The 15,926-nt window shown below is 41.2% G+C and overlaps 1 protein-coding gene across 1 annotated transcript in view; it reads right to left on the reverse strand.

Moving 5' to 3' along the window:
* The window catches only part of LOC119029739 (matrix metalloproteinase-17-like), an 89,674-nt gene extending 74,535 nt beyond the window's left edge, over positions 1-15,139 (reverse strand). The window contains exon 1 of the mRNA XM_037116804.1: positions 14,596-15,139. Coding sequence (XP_036972699.1) covers positions 14,596-14,754 — 159 coding nt within the window. The 5' untranslated portion in view covers positions 14,755-15,139. The remainder of the gene's footprint in view (positions 1-14,595) is intronic.
* Between the last annotated feature and the right edge of the window lie 787 nt (positions 15,140-15,926).

Genomic DNA, 15,926 nt, shown 5'->3' on the forward strand with positions numbered 1-15,926 from the left:
ACAAAAAAAAAATCTATACCTTATTCAAGTAGTTTGTCATGAAAAATGCCCAACTTTTGAAGGGTTCATCATGGACTTTTTGATAAGAGGACTTTTTCCACACTTTCTTGAAGCCACTGCAGAAGCATTCTTTCTAGCCTTCTAGCAGGTGCGACTTCACTGGTTTCAAAAAGAAGTCTGATTGTATGTAAGCTTATGAGGAAATGACCTTGCTACTCATTTGGTTTATTAGCTCAGTATACAGTTTCCAAATTAGTTATAGTCTCATTCACTAGTTCCAAGTCTTCTTCAATACAGCACAATATGCGTTTGGTCAATTATAGTTCCATTTAGATGATAAAGCAGGGTATGCTTGATGCCGTGGCTCTCTTGTGATTGACAATATGCTACAGCATAGTGATGCATATCTACCCCAGCTGCACCATCATCTCAAATTTGGTCACTTCAGGGTTCAAAACTGTTGTCCACAAACTAAAGGGTGACTTCATTGTAGCTCTGTCCACTATTCTTTGTACAGTCTTTGGTTTTTGGCTCTTGGATTGGCATTGACCATTTATTCTTATGTCTTGGACATCCAATTAAATGCATGACAAATCAATCAAATCAAATTGATGACAAAATAGTCATTAGCATTCAGTGCTAGTTGTCTTAAACTTCAATTTGGTCAATTTTCATCAACTAGCAACTGTATACATTACAAGAGGCAAACCATAAAAATCAAACCATATTTTTGGCCTTGTGAATAAAAAAGTAGGAAATCTGTACAATTTAACTGTTTCTGTCAGAGTTCACTCAAAGTTTGGCCTTGAGTGCGATTTTCCTGAACATACACTTGCACAGGCCACTATAGCACGCTATTTATTTCTGCAAATAAAACAACATAATTTCTCTCTTGCTGCCTTTAGATTACTTTACAATAACCAGTGTTGTGATTAAAAACAAGCAAAAGCCAAACTTGAGGGCTATGTCTAAGGTTGCATGTGTGATATAACAGTCTATACTCTAAAAGTGTGAATATTTAAATAGACAAAAAACAAGTTGCTTTTTGACACTTGCTCGAGGGCACTCTGCTTGGCATCAACAACTCCTCTAGCTCCAGGTGGAGAAGTGTAATGTGAATGTTTTACTGCTGAAATATTTGATCTTTCCATGACCCAGTTTGCATACTGTATGGCTCCTCTCCAGCTCCTATTTCCCTCCTCAAATTGTTAAATCCAAACTGTGTCCATTAAGATTGCATGAAAATCCAAAATGACAGCTCAGACTCGACCACGAAGAAATGGCTATAGAGTCTCAGTTTCAACTTCACATAATGACAACATTCACCATATTCATAATGTCTCTGAAGAGAGTGATGTTTTTATCAGTCAGGATGATAAAGTCTTTCTAAGAGCCACAGAACACTTATCAGGATCAGTTAATCAACCTGGTTGAACTAAACAAGATAAAGGGGCAGAATGTCTGTCCCCAATTAAAAATACATTTATCAGGATCAGTTGGATGAGATTTCATCAGGGTGTATTAAAATAATGGGAACGACTGAGGTGAATAGTCAGCTGATTAGTTGGCGCTTGGGGAGCACTTTCAATTCAAATTGAGAAGTTTTCTGCACCACTGTGCGTATCGATCGAAATGGAAAATCCATTATTTTTCCTACAAATATGCAACTGAGCCCCCAGAAGGCGAGGGATGCCAATGGATGGGACAAAAAAAAAACGTAATATTGTAATATGTTGCAATATTTCTTCTTGCAAGGCACTATCAATACACAAGGGCTAACTACCTAACTATATAAAAACATATTACCACTTAGAATAGATTGAGCTTTTTTGGTCTACCTCTACCTCCTGTCTCCTTTTGGAGGCAGTGAACAGGCAGGGAACTGTCACATGGATGACTAGTGTAGGTGACAATGAAGCGGATATGCAAGCAAAATTCCCAGCCTGTCCATTTTGTAGTTAGGAGTCCCCTCCCTCTTCTCTACGTCACCACATGAAATATAGCAGCAAACAGGATGATCCTGCTCTCTATGTGTTGACAAGCATACATGACTGCTTCTTCTTTACAGTGATTACTGTTGGAACAAGAGTATTTCAATATAACTTACAGCAGCTTTCCTACTCTGTGACTCTGCTGCATCAACACTCCACCACACTGGACATCTACAGCAATTTTCAAGGGTCAAGACTCAAAGTAAAATTTCGTGGTTGATCTAAAAAAATACAGCCAACACTAGGTGGAGACATTGTGTGAGAGGAGAGGATTGAACATATACAGTAGGCAGTATATTATGAACTTTTTAATTTGTTTAGTATCCCTACGGAACTAGCCTGATGAGCAGGAACAGACAAATACAGCAAAAGTACTGTATTTTACTACCTGTCTATTCAGTCCAGTCTAGGATTTGAAAGGAATTTTTTTAAGCTTAGTTTGATGTGCAGAGGATGTTCATTAAGGGCTCACATTTGTGCTATGTGCTATTTTCATGGGCTCTAATCATTTCGGCCTAACGTCTTATTTATCACTTTCTTATGGCACTAAGTTGATGGGCATGAACAGCTAAATGAGGGAGTTAACTTCAAAAAGTATTCTACTTTACGATTCATATGCAGTATAGCAATGATGCTGTTCAGATGAAACCACTTGTTTGTGCTGATATGATTAAAGATAAGCAAACTGGAAGTATATTATTCTATTCTATATACTTTTTCCCATGGTCTCATGTTAAAAAGTAAATAAAAATCTAAATAAACTGTAGAATTGAATCGCAAAACTTATAGAAACACTACACTTAAAAATAGCAATATATAACAAATTTCAGTCTCTTGATAGCATCGAATCAGGAGATAAGTATACTATTGGTTCTACTGGTTACCTGCTCCAAATAACTCCAGATCTCTGATCATGATTCTAAACTTTGATGTCATATCTAATTTATTCCAAAGTGGACTTCACAGTATTTGGAAAAACAGTCGGATCACCAAATTACTTTTGTTGAGGATATGTAATTAGTTTAATTGTCACTTAGGGAGAAACTAACTGTAATACGTCTTTTTGTTTGTCTCCCATGGGCTGGAGAGAAAAAAAACACTGCAAATACTTAATTAGCCGATGAATAATTGCCGAGCTAATGGGCACCTCAAGATACAATCTTAAATGTAACAGTCACCCTCCAAATTAATGGGACTGTGTGTGCTGCGGTGGGACAAAGCGATTTTGCTCTCAATACCAAAGTCTGATTTTTATGTGCTAATGCTTATTACATCCCAGGTTTTATTATGATTCTAATAAACTCACAGACATGGGCTGAACACCCAACGTCTCCCAATTGTGCAGTTTGTCTCTGTCTGTCTTCCACCCCTCTTTCTCCATTTCACTCAGACATACAGACAGATTTAATTCCAAAGCACAGATCAAACACTCCCACAGAAACAATTTTTCTTTTCCTTGGGCCGGCAGTGCCCATCACTCCTCTGCCAATGTCAGCGATGAAGATCAGTACACATCTTCCTCTGCAGAAGCAAGAACCTCTTTCTTCATCCTTGCGTGCACACAGACATACTGTATTTATTACAATCCTGCCAGTTTCAGAGGGCAAACTTCAGAGGAGCTCGGTTTTGCTCTGGGGTTTCCTTCAGTTCAGTTGGCGGGTGGATTATTTTAACTTTAACATGCAAGCAGCACCACTCCAGAAACCACCATAATTACAAGATCTGGTCAGTGCTTTGAATAGCTTTGGCAACCAAAAACCTTGATCTGATATGACTAGAATGTGGTGGGGCGCCTCAGTTAAAATGGGACGGCCATACGGAGTTAATTTGTGGGTTTCTACATGGGGAGCCTGAGAGTGAGCATGCATGCTTCTAACCCACAGATACAGTAAGCCATGACATGAGTAAGAGCCAATGGGAGAGAGTTCACATGCAGCTGAGGAAAACAGTAATTCCTGCTTAAACAGTTCGGTCCATTACTTCTGTAAACTCACCTACACTGACACTTGACCGTGCCAAAACTCTCTGTCAGCAGGATTAAATGATGTGTGCAAACAAAAGCAGGAAAATGCATTATTATGTTTGATTTATGAAGCCGCACATATGTATGGTTCTGTGTGTATGCCACAGATTTCCACTCCAGATTTCCACAAGCCAGATTTCCACTCTCACGTTCAGCCATAGGTTAATGTACATACCCTTGATGCACTCTATGAAGACAAAATGGCCCATTCTGCTGCCCCTGAAACACAATTTCACAGTATTGCATTGGCTAAGTCCACAATCAACACCAGAGTGCCAATCCTTATGTCTGGCTTTGGTTAGTTTCAACACCCAGAGGGCCCTATTTTCATGGCACCGCTGGTCATGACCTTGAAATTGGCTTTACCAGACTCTGAGTTATTCTGGTGCCCAGAGCAGTGTGCACAGTGCACAGTGCACAGTGCACAGTGCACATGTGGGGAAATGGGCTCATACAGGTGGGTGTTTCATTCCAGCGAGGCAGGTAAAAGACACTCCTTTGTATTTTGGTGGAAATGATGATTAGACGTCTTAGAAACAGATCTGTTCTGAGTGCAAAGTCAGCCTGCAGCCTGGTTATTTTAAAACTAAAAGCTGTTCCCCAACAGTGTGATGTGAAAATGTGGTGCAGCAATATGGAAAAGCTGCATCTGTTTTTTCTGCATGCCAACTCTGCACACTGTGTTTGTCTGTGTGCTCCCCCCCCCATTTGCAGAAGCAGTACAAAGTGTACTTCAAGATCAGATTCTGTCAGTTCTGCTTCATGAAAAAGGCCAAAAAAGTTTTCCCTGGACCCCAAAAGACCCCTTCCATGATCAACATATGATATAATGTGAAAATCAGTTGCAACACCATCATGGTATCCCAGCTGCTGTAACCATTTATTGTCTTGGACTTGGTTTTCATGTCTTTGTGGTGCATGGTAACACTGGATGGTGTAAAACCAAATGTTTTCTAGCTTTTTTGCCTAGACATCAGCTGACATTAAGGTCCATCCAAATATTTTACCCCCACTTCTTAGGTTATGTAGCAGTTTGCATAGTTTCATAAGAACCCATACCATCATTTTTCAAATACATTTTTGTGTAAATGTTTTCAGCCAAACATTGTGTCTTATGTGGAAATGTTTTAAATGTGCAGTAATGCCAGAATAAAGCTTGAAATGTAATTAAACTATTTCAATTAAACCATCCTAAAAAAGTTGATGCATTCAAATTAGGAACAGTGGCCTCTAACTAACATTTTTTTTCAATACTGATTAATCTGGTGAACAAATGCTCATCACAATTCACCAGAGCCCAAAGTGCTGTCTTCTAACTGCTTCTTGTCAAACAAACAGCTCATCAAGCTTATCAATTTTGTGCTTCATCACTGTGTTTTGTTCCCAAAGCAGCACTTTATGTTTTATTTTTGAAATGCATTGTGAAAAAAAAATTATGTGATTATAATCATCACCAAACTAGCTTTATATTGTACACTTTGGATCTTTCATCCATGAACTTTGTGCCACTGCACTGGTTGTTGTGCTTTCAAGTTAAAATAGCGCCCATAAAGTAATTTGCACAGGTGTCTGATGACATCACGGAAAACACCGAAAGCATAAATGTGCACCAGCTTTGAGAATAAACAAACACATACGTAGTTCAGATGTGAAGTCATGGATGTACACACATATTAGATTCACTCCCTCACTACATTTTCCATTGTGCTTCACTTTATCACTCATTCTTGGTATTAAAAAAAAAAAACACTTTACAAGTTTGTCTTCTGTTACTGACAAAAAAGGACCTTTGCCTGCTGACTGCTGATAGGTGTTCTGGCACCATACTGCTATACTTCACCTGAAGTTGAGAGTGTGAGGCCAAAAGCCTTGTGAGACTTATTTTGCAATTCTACTTATTCCACTCAACATGAGGGTCGCCTGCAGTAAATCAAGTTCTGCATTCGTGCTGTCAAACTTTATCTGGAAATCGATGTGTTGTCATTGTCTGAAAGTGTCACGCAGGAGTCTTGTAGCTGCCACACATCAGTCCCACATCGCCATGCAACAGTGGCAGTCAACGAGGTGTCAGGGCTCTTGAGACCTTCGTTGAATTGGTTTCAGAGGAAAATCATAAACTCCTCAGTAATGCTGACAGTCTTCTACGAAACTTGCATGTCCCTGGAGAACTTTTACACTTAACAAGGCTGAGGTGGCAGACTGGAGAGGAGCGGATTGAAGGACCTATTTCCCTCTTCCCGAGATGCTGAGGATGTGCTATATATTACACACTGAACATTCACTCTCTGTCAATCTTTATGGAGAAATGTTCTCTCTCCAACATCCAAGTCCGCTCCCACATGACACTGTTCCTGAAATAATCTCCTCGCCCTGAATACGAGTCCCAAGATGCATTTCTGCAGACAGAAGGTCACGCAGCTTGATGGAAGTGGGACAGCGGTGCTAAAAGTATCATAATGATTCAGGCTGAGAATGTAGATTTACAGCGAAACTAGCATCCACAGGGTTTTAACAATCCTGCATACCTTGTTACCTACTTAGCTGATGCCAGCAGGCTTAAGTAGAGAGTCGTGACAACAGAGGTCCAAAATGCCAATTGTCACGTGATTCATGGGGACTTCAGACAGTTCCTGGAAGTTAGCAGGCAATTCAAATGCATGAATACAAAGGCAAAATTATGTTTGGCAGTTTAGTTTGATTGATTGACAGTATTAAAGGAGGAAGGGTTCATGACCTATACTACAGCTAGCCACCAAGGGGCAAACAAGATGTGGCTTCACGTCTGGGGAGCTGTCATTTTGTCCATCTTAGTGTAGAGTCAGTGCTTTAGGTTCATAGATTAGAAATCAACGACAAAATGTTTCTGGTATGTTCCTGGACAAAACATCTTCATCCTCATTTAGCACATGCTTATCACTGCAATCCCATTTTCTATTTGAGTCTCCTTTATCCCTGGGCCCTCAGTGTGTAATCAGGAGAACCATGTGAACTACGTGAAGTGCGCAGGTTAAATGGAAGGAAAGAGACTGAAAGAGTGGAGAGACTGAAGACTATGCTGAAGAAATGTGCACAAATTCTAGGCAAACACTGCAGGAATCAGGGCAGTGGTACCACTGGCTGCTAGACTAGTTGTACAAGAAACAGGGCTTGGAAATTAAATGATTTCCCCATTATACCCTTCAGAACAAAAACTGAATTATTAAAATGAACATTTTCCATCTTGCGTTCCTGAACCATTGTTGGATGGAGGATGGAGGATTAATGGTACTCAAAGAAAATGAGTTGGGATTCCAGCAGCGGAGAGTGAGGCGATATTCCTCCATGAGCATGTATAAAGCTATTGCTGAATGCTCTTTGAGTCACTGTTATGGTTCTCTTTAGCACTCACTATTGGCCTAAATACTGAAAACGTCATGGGTATTAGCGAACACCATCTACATTTTCTTTCGAGCAACGCTGCAATTCTTAACCATGTAAAAAGGATTGTAAATTGCTCTGTCAAACTCAGGAGCTATGGGTTGTAATGATCTAAAAGAAAAAAAGGATAAAAACAATTCTTTGTATCTTCCTCTTATCAGGTCTTGTATCTGGGTCTTATCAAGTCTTGTATCCACTTCAAATATGGATGTAATACAGGTTTTCCTCTCAGAATACCAAGACTATTTGAAAATAAATATAAATGTAGAATTAAGGTAAGAAAAATTGTTACAAAATGCTTTTTATCAGAACTGTGAATGTTTCAAATAAGAGAGCTCATTACAGAACAGTAATGCAACCTCCAGTGGAAGCAACTGTGAGTTTACAACTAATAAATAACACAGGAAAAACGTCACTAACCTCACTGACTTAATGGGGGTCAGGCTTAGTCCGCTAAAGCATCATAACCATCATGAATAATACAGGCAACTATTTAATGAACTCTGCCTCATTTCCCATTGGGAAGAATGGCAGGTAGCCAAAAGTGATGCACAAATGTTGCTTGGATATTCATAACAAGATAGAGAGAGGGATTACAACCAAGTGTGATACTTATTTTTTTAAATATGAGGGACCAGGGCTACTGACATGTTAACTGACATGCGAGATAGATTGATCGGTCCATGTATGAGCCTCTCTTAAACAGTGAGCGGGGTACTGGCGTTTTTGCTGGAGTTGATAAGGTGAAACCTGATTTTGCCTCATATTTCTGAAAATAATTAGTTTTTCTTTTGCAGTCCTTGACAAAATTTCAATACCTGATAAGAACTCATCATTTTGGTGTCATGCAGGGAGGAAGACTGAGTGCTGGAGGAGAGGGAGCCCACCGCTCCAGAGGAATTAATGCCAGATGGTGGTGTCATTGAAGAAATTAAACAGGAAAATGAGAGTGAGAAATGAACTGACGGAGTGTGGAGGGTGCTTGTCCTTCTAGGGAACACACACACACACACACACACACACACACACACACACACACACACACACACACACACACACACACACACACACACGCGCACACACACACACACACACACACAGCCTACAAGGTTTAAGGACCACTGGTCGTGTTTCTTTTATGAATATAACCCCACAGGTGGCTGACTATACAGTAATTGAGGTTATTGATCAGCTGCTAATCTGTCCAGCTCACTCTCGTCTATCAGAAGCCCTGAATGTTCAAGCGAATTGTTCCTTTGGGAGGCTCAGAGGTTCTGTTCCTGTGGAGAAAATACTCCTCGCGAGGAACATATAATATGATGAGCAGAAAACACAGAGCATATTACGCTTTACTTGTTATGACTCAGTTCCCCCAAGTGCTGAAATTGCAAATCGTCGCTACATGGTGATATATCAAACTGGATAGCAGCGAGGTTATAAAATGAATACCTCTGATCTGTGCTTGACTGTGCGGTTCAGTTACTTAAGGACTCAGTGTGTGGCTGTTAAGAAGACACACACCGTACATAAGTTCACAATCTCTACTAAATGCCAAGTGATGGAGCACCTTGGCAGTGAAGTGTAAAGGGACTGTGTAGGAGCGATGATTTAGTGGAGATTGTTTTGTGGTTGGATGGTTGTTTTCGTGTTTCAAGTCCACAGCGAATAGCAGTTATGATCGGACACACATGGCTACACAACTACACAGGAATTCAAATACACACACATACATATATATCCACTGTGGAGAGAGACTGATGTGTGCAATCATCTGATCATATCTGTACTTTATAGCCCTTCTTTTGGTGCAGAGTGATGCTCTCTGTATGTCCGATGGCTTCCCTACTGCACCCGTGACAAGAAATCAGTCACTGGCCAACTAATCATCATCTGACCTGTCTACGCTGATACTTGCTCCCTGTCCTTCATGATGAACTAGCAGCGGCTGCTGGATTACATTGTGTAGATAAGTTGGCTTTGCTATCGGTGATTAAACATGAGAATTTCTGTTTTTCCAGTGAATGAAGCAGGATAACCTTTTTGCTCTCAGGTAACTGAGAACTCTGTGGGTCTAAATTTAAATTTCCTCCCTTTATCAGGTGTATCGTGCAATGGGCTCTACTTCACTGACATTCTCCCTTTTAACAGGGTCTTTCAATGCATGATATGGGTACAAATCTTAGTGAAATAACTATGAATATAAAATTCAATACCGCTTCTGATCTCCAGAGTGATGGAGTCACATGTTGCCTCTGAACAGGAGCCAGGAGATTGCCCTTTCCCTGGAGCTTCAACAAAGACATCCTTTTCTGTGTTTACTATATAGAACAGAGGAAAGACTCTGCATTCCTGCTATTTTTTGGCACTCCAAAAAAAAGGAGTATACGAGACCTGTCCGGGACCTGCAGGCACAGTACAAAGATCAGTCCACCTGCTTACTCATAAGAACTACACAAGCCGGGTGACTGGTTTGAAAGTGATGAACTTGAAAGGCACTTTCATGTCTTTGTGGTTTGTAGGCACAGGTTAGGTTCTAACATTTTGCCTTAAGAATAAAGCAAGGAACTTTTAAGATGCTCACATTTTTCAAAGTGGGTGCACAAGTTAAGAAATGTGGAATATGATATGTGGTACTGGTGACTGGTTTTGAATAGTTTCTTTGGATGTTTCTATTCTATTGATTTAATTAACTTATATATTATTAATTTCAACTTTTGGTATGAGCAGTTAGAATAGGCCACCTCTTGAATTCATGCTCAGAACAAATAGGGGCCAGCTAATCACCAGAGTCACTGCTAAATGCTGCTTAGTGTAGTTGATACTGGCTAATTACTTCAGGTAGCCCTGCAGCTAACAGTCCAATTATCTGACTCTACCTGGGCTGCAAGCTTGGGGGAGTGTTGATGTGGTTTCCACCGTGAGCATGTGTGCTTTGGGCTGCCAGGAAGTGGAGGTTTACCGAGCTGGGGAATGCTGGTGGGGAGTGGGGCAGAAATGGGCATGGCCATGATGACAGAAGGATATAACAGAGGTTTGACTGGTCTGAATTTGAATTTCCATTGTCTGTAACCACTTAATCCCTTTTATGGGGTCGCAGGGTTTTTTGCTGAAGCCAATCCCAGCTGTCTCTGGGCGAGGGCAGGGTACTCCCTGGACTAGTCGCCAGCTCATCGCAGGGCCCTCACTGATGGCAGAGGTCGCCATGCAAAGTGCCAACCGCACATCAGGAGCAATTTGGGGTTCAGTATCTTGCTCAAGGATTTGAACCAGCCGACCTGCTCTACCCGCTGAGGTACAGCCGCCCCATCAACACTCACTAACTAAAAATTATAGAAAATGCCCCATTTGTTTGTGAAAGTAAATATTTAGTTGAATGCAGATGGTCAACTCATTCAAAACAAGGGAATACTAGTGACGCTACTTGAGCCATGATGCGTCTTTCTGTGCTCTGTGTCCACCTCTATCCCATTTCTATCCCATAATTCCCAACGGTTTCTCTTTGAGGCGGGTGGGCTGCATGTCATCGTTCTTCTGTACCTTGGCTGTGCACTGTTCTCATCCACATTAATGTTGGACAACCTCGTTTTTATTTCCGCAGCCAGCAGCATCCATCTCATGTTGTGACTCAATCAATTTTTTGCATTTATAATTCCCACACTGTGTCCACCAACCAGCATCTATATCCTTGTCTCATCCTCCAGAGCAAGACTCTGATTTAACACTGTGTGAAATTTCCTTTTTCACCCTTTCTCTCTGCGTTTTGTGATCATCTTCATGCAGTCCGTGTAAATGAATACTAAGTAGGGGCATTTCACTGACTTGAGGCACTGACAAGTGTTACATGACACCCGCAAAAAGGTGCACCACACTTCGAGTTCATTGTGATGTATAAAGGGAAACCAGCATAGGACGTGTGTGGGCACTGTGTTATAAATCAACCCATTTTGTCCGTAAGCTCTTCCTGTATTTCGTCTGTATGTCACCATTTGACATGAATCCTATGCTCAGTTTTATAAATGAGGCCCAGAAAAAACGGCCAGACTGTGGCTGAATACAACCCCCAAGACCGATGGAGGCCAGTGTGACAACAGGAAATACAGTACTGGGGTTATTTACAGCAGCTTCGACAAAAAACTCTTATTGCATCTTCTTTTAAACATACGCAGATGTGCTTAAAGCTCCTGCCCCTTATACCGAGTTTGGTAAATACTTGGGCTTTCAGATTTTTCAACTTTGGCCAACAGTCAGTATTACTATAATACCAAAAGAAGCTTTATATAAAATCTAGGTTTTTCTTCCCACATCCTACAGATTGAGGCTTGTAGCAGGTGTCAAACGATGTCAGGGTTCTACCTGCCAATTTCACAGCCAGTGAAAACTTACTGTTTAAAAGGGCTCCCTCTCAACAAATACACTTGGAAATGATGCCTAACTTTAGAGAAAATGGGAATTTTCATCGAATGAACTGTGCGACCTCCACACAGAGACACATTTATTGCAAGTCCATAGAGCAAGTATGGACTTTTTCAGGTGTGTGTCCATCACTGAACTTGGAGTGTTGCTTTGCATTTAGTAGCACATGAAGTGGAGCGAGGCATCCCAGATATCACAACAAGAATAATGGCCCTCAGACTATACGGGCTGCGCTGAGGCTGCAGCACCACTTTGGACAGAGTGTATCATATAGCTCTATCAAGAAATGCAGGAAAGCTTTCCACGGTGAGTATTTCATTCTCTGCCATCGTAAATGGAGGAAAATCGCTGCTGTTACTACAGCATTTCAAATGATGATACAGCTGTATTTGTTGAGTCCTAGATCACCCAATTTTTCAGAAATAGAAAAGTTTATGCGAGAGTTACTGCACAAAAGTTTATACAACAGTTGTCTGTAGTCAGGATGACATGTCAGCCAAGGTGCATTCATGCCAGCACATCATTTAGGTGCACACATTAATACACTTAATTTTTCTTAACAAATTATGTACATTTTTCATTTAAATCACATGCAACAAGAAATTGCCATAATCTCAATTGTTTAAAAAATAAACCTCTAAATGTCAGGTGCACTGGTGCAACCAACAGAAATGTTTGGTCGCACTTTTTGGGGTGCAGGTGGGACCAAAACTGTCGCACCCTGGAGCCCAGCTAAAGAAGACTGATATCAGAGTCCTCTAATAACCGCTGGGTGATCAGGGCCAGCCAGACTTTTACACTGATTAACTGTCAGCTGATTGTCCATCACAGATCTGACTCATTACAGTCAGTTGTTTGTTTACACAGTTTATGATTTCTGCTGCTTTAAAACCTTGAAAATGGAAGCAGCAGTTTTATTTTTTATTTTATTGCCGATAGAAATCTGTCTGACATGACTCAGGGCGAAATGCTCACAGACCAGGTGATGTATTATTCACAGTGCATTTAGTCACATTCGCCGACACCCTCACTCTCTGACGCATCATCTGACATTTTTCTGGAAGTTACACTGCAAATTAGGGACATCTCTGCTCACCAAAATGTATATACCAAAGGTCTAACCAATTTTATGTGAAAATGTTACACTTTAGTTTCCTTTGGTAGCTTTAAGACTTGATGATGATCCTCTACCCTTCCTTGCAAAAGTTTTATGAGGCTCTGGTTGTTTGTGTCCAAAGTTACACAACCAGGAAAGAAGTGTGTACAGGTCAGGTCGTGATGAAAAACCTGTCAGATGTGGCCAAACTGACCTTTTGGAAAACCTGAAGAAATTGATTCAGAGCTGAGGTGCAGCAGACCGCGTCCTTATATCAGAGTCGTTCGCATCAGGCCTCAGCAATGATTCTAGGTATTTCACACTGATAGAGAAAACATGGATTAACATAAGTTTACGGGCCTGTTGTGTGCGCTGTTGTCTTGAGAACAACTTCTGAGATTATGTGACAACTGTACAAATCTAGAATGCCTAAATATCTGTAAACTGAATTTGAAATTAAACTGAACTGAATGTCTAACCCCCACACGCGGTCAAAGATGGATTAAAAAATGACGGCCCACACCCAATCTCAATAAAAAGCTTCTGCTCTGCCAGATGTGTTGAAGAAGAAAAGAAGTAGCGAGTCAAGACAAAAAAGGGAAAGGGACACTGCCTCAAGGTGGAGGGGAAAACTTGAAGCAAAGAAAAAAAAAATAAGCAAAGAAATGGAATGTGGTCTATTTTAGTGCGCTTGTTCTGAGTCTTTGCCGAGAAAAACTTAATCCCCAAGTGATGGTTTCAGAGAGGAGAGTTTGAGCGCTGACAGAAAGCGAGAGATGAGCAGCAAAACAAAAAAAAAACTGATGTTGCCCTGAAGATGAAATCCAGAAGACGATAATACTTTTGACTGGAAATTCTGTACCAACGATCCATCTTTGAGGATAAATGGCAGGAATACACACACACACACACACACACACACACACACCTTGGAATAAACTTTCACACATGAGTTCATTTACAACTCCTGCCCTGACTTCTGTCTTCTGTGTGCTGTGCAAGCTGTGGGCTTCAGATGATGGCAATGTTTATCGACTAATTTACAGTCTGTGTGGCTTCCTTCATTGCTCACGCAAAACACACAAGAACACAAGATAATTCATCCAGTGTACCATTAATTAGCTGTTTTTTTTAGTTGATCTGTTACATATCATTGTAAACTACTAATATGGGGGTTGGATTTCAGTTCAAATGTGGTTACATACTGCATTAGGGGTGCTGCCTGTACGGTAGTTCATCTAGCAACACCAGACTACATCGTGTGATCCTCTATCTTATACACAGCAACTTGGCACTGGGTCTTCCACAGGGTGGACTGAGAAAAGCCCTGTTGAATTAACCTCATGTGAGGTCCAGGGAGCTTCTTCCATCATGCAGTGTCTGCCGCCACTGGACTGCAGAGCGATGTTAACATTCAGGGCAAGTCTCCGAGAAGACGGCACTTGCTCTTTCCTGGACGTTCAGGAGTAGCCCGCGGAAGAGGAGGGTAAAAAAAAACCCACCCCAAGGCCCCCCCACAACAGTAGCCTACGGTGGGGGACACGCCACCTCACGTCCACTGGTGCTAGGTGGCAGGAAAACTTCCGAGCCCCCCCCCCCACACACACACACATACCCTACCGCTTCTCCATAAGTAGGTAGAAATGAAAACTTACCACCCCGGTGTCCAGCTGCTCGGTGGTCGAAGAAGGAGCCGCTCCGGTCAGAGGTAAAAACCACAGAATGGGCACCAGCAGCGGCAGCAGCAGCAGCGGCGGCGGCGGCAGCATCTCCGGAGAAATATTCCTCATGCACTTGTGAACAGCCAGAGACATCGTGATGCCCTATGACAGGCTGCTCCTGCAGGGCTAAGACACCGACCCCAACAGCCGCATCCACGGGATCAACCGCGCGCCGACCCTCGCGCGAGAAAAAACAAACAAACAAAAAAAAGTCTACCTCACTGTTGAGCGCAAACACATAAAACACATGAAACCCAGCGGCGATTGAAAAAATTGAAATTAAACGAACAAACACTTGAGAGCATTAAATTCAGTTTGTGTCCCGCAAAACAAAACTACCCCCGGAACTCTCAGCCGAAGTGGTGATGATCAGGGGTGAACTGCGTGATGCCGTCCGGTCACAGGTAATATCCCACGGAGCGAGGAGCGCGAGCCTCCTCTCCTCTCAGTGGCTGCGTCTCGAGCGCTGGAACATGAAAGCAGCTGCGCGCGGTTGTGTCGCGAGCAGCGGAGATCAAACGCAAGCCGACCGAAATACGTTATTTAACTTCCGGACGCCATTGCCAAAATAAAGTTCCTTGCTGCTGGACTCAAACGATGAACGTGATTTTCACCAAAACTTTGCAAGGGCACTAACTTGTATCTCGGATAAAGATTTAAAGCCTGATTACTTTCATGATAATGTAAAAGACCAATTGATTGAACTCTAGTTAAAGTTAATTTATGCAAGAACAAAAAAAGGTTGATGAAACACCAGATGAATTCCAATTTTCAAGATGTTTAGTTTATAGAAGTCTTAACTACAGCAAATAGAGTGTAAAAATATGAGTGTTTGCTGTGTTTTACTAAATATCAGCCTAAATAAATAGTCATATAAGGTCGTGAGAGTTTGTGATGGGTACCAATCTCTTTTTCAAGGAAAATAGAAATATAAATAAATGTTTAAGTAGGCTAGTTGATCAAACTAAGTAAAACAAAGTCTAATCTAACAGGTACGTGTTTTTTTAAAGTTTCACACATTTAGATGTTTTCCAAAACATAAATATAGCTGCTCTATATATTTTTCCTTATTACGCAAATGCATATTTGTCTGTGTAAAAGACAAATATTTATTTGTTTGCACTGTTATCTTTACTTTTGTATGAACACATGTTCACCCAAAATATAGTCTGCAAATACTGGACCCTTTACTCTGATCTGCTTGCGTACTCGTCATGCTTTTATTCTGAAGTAGGTTTTTTAAACTTCCCATCCGCTGCTTTTCA

This window comes from Acanthopagrus latus, chromosome 12 (genome assembly GCF_904848185.1).
Source record: "Acanthopagrus latus isolate v.2019 chromosome 12, fAcaLat1.1, whole genome shotgun sequence".
NCBI classification, from domain to species: domain Eukaryota; kingdom Metazoa; phylum Chordata; class Actinopteri; order Spariformes; family Sparidae; genus Acanthopagrus; species Acanthopagrus latus.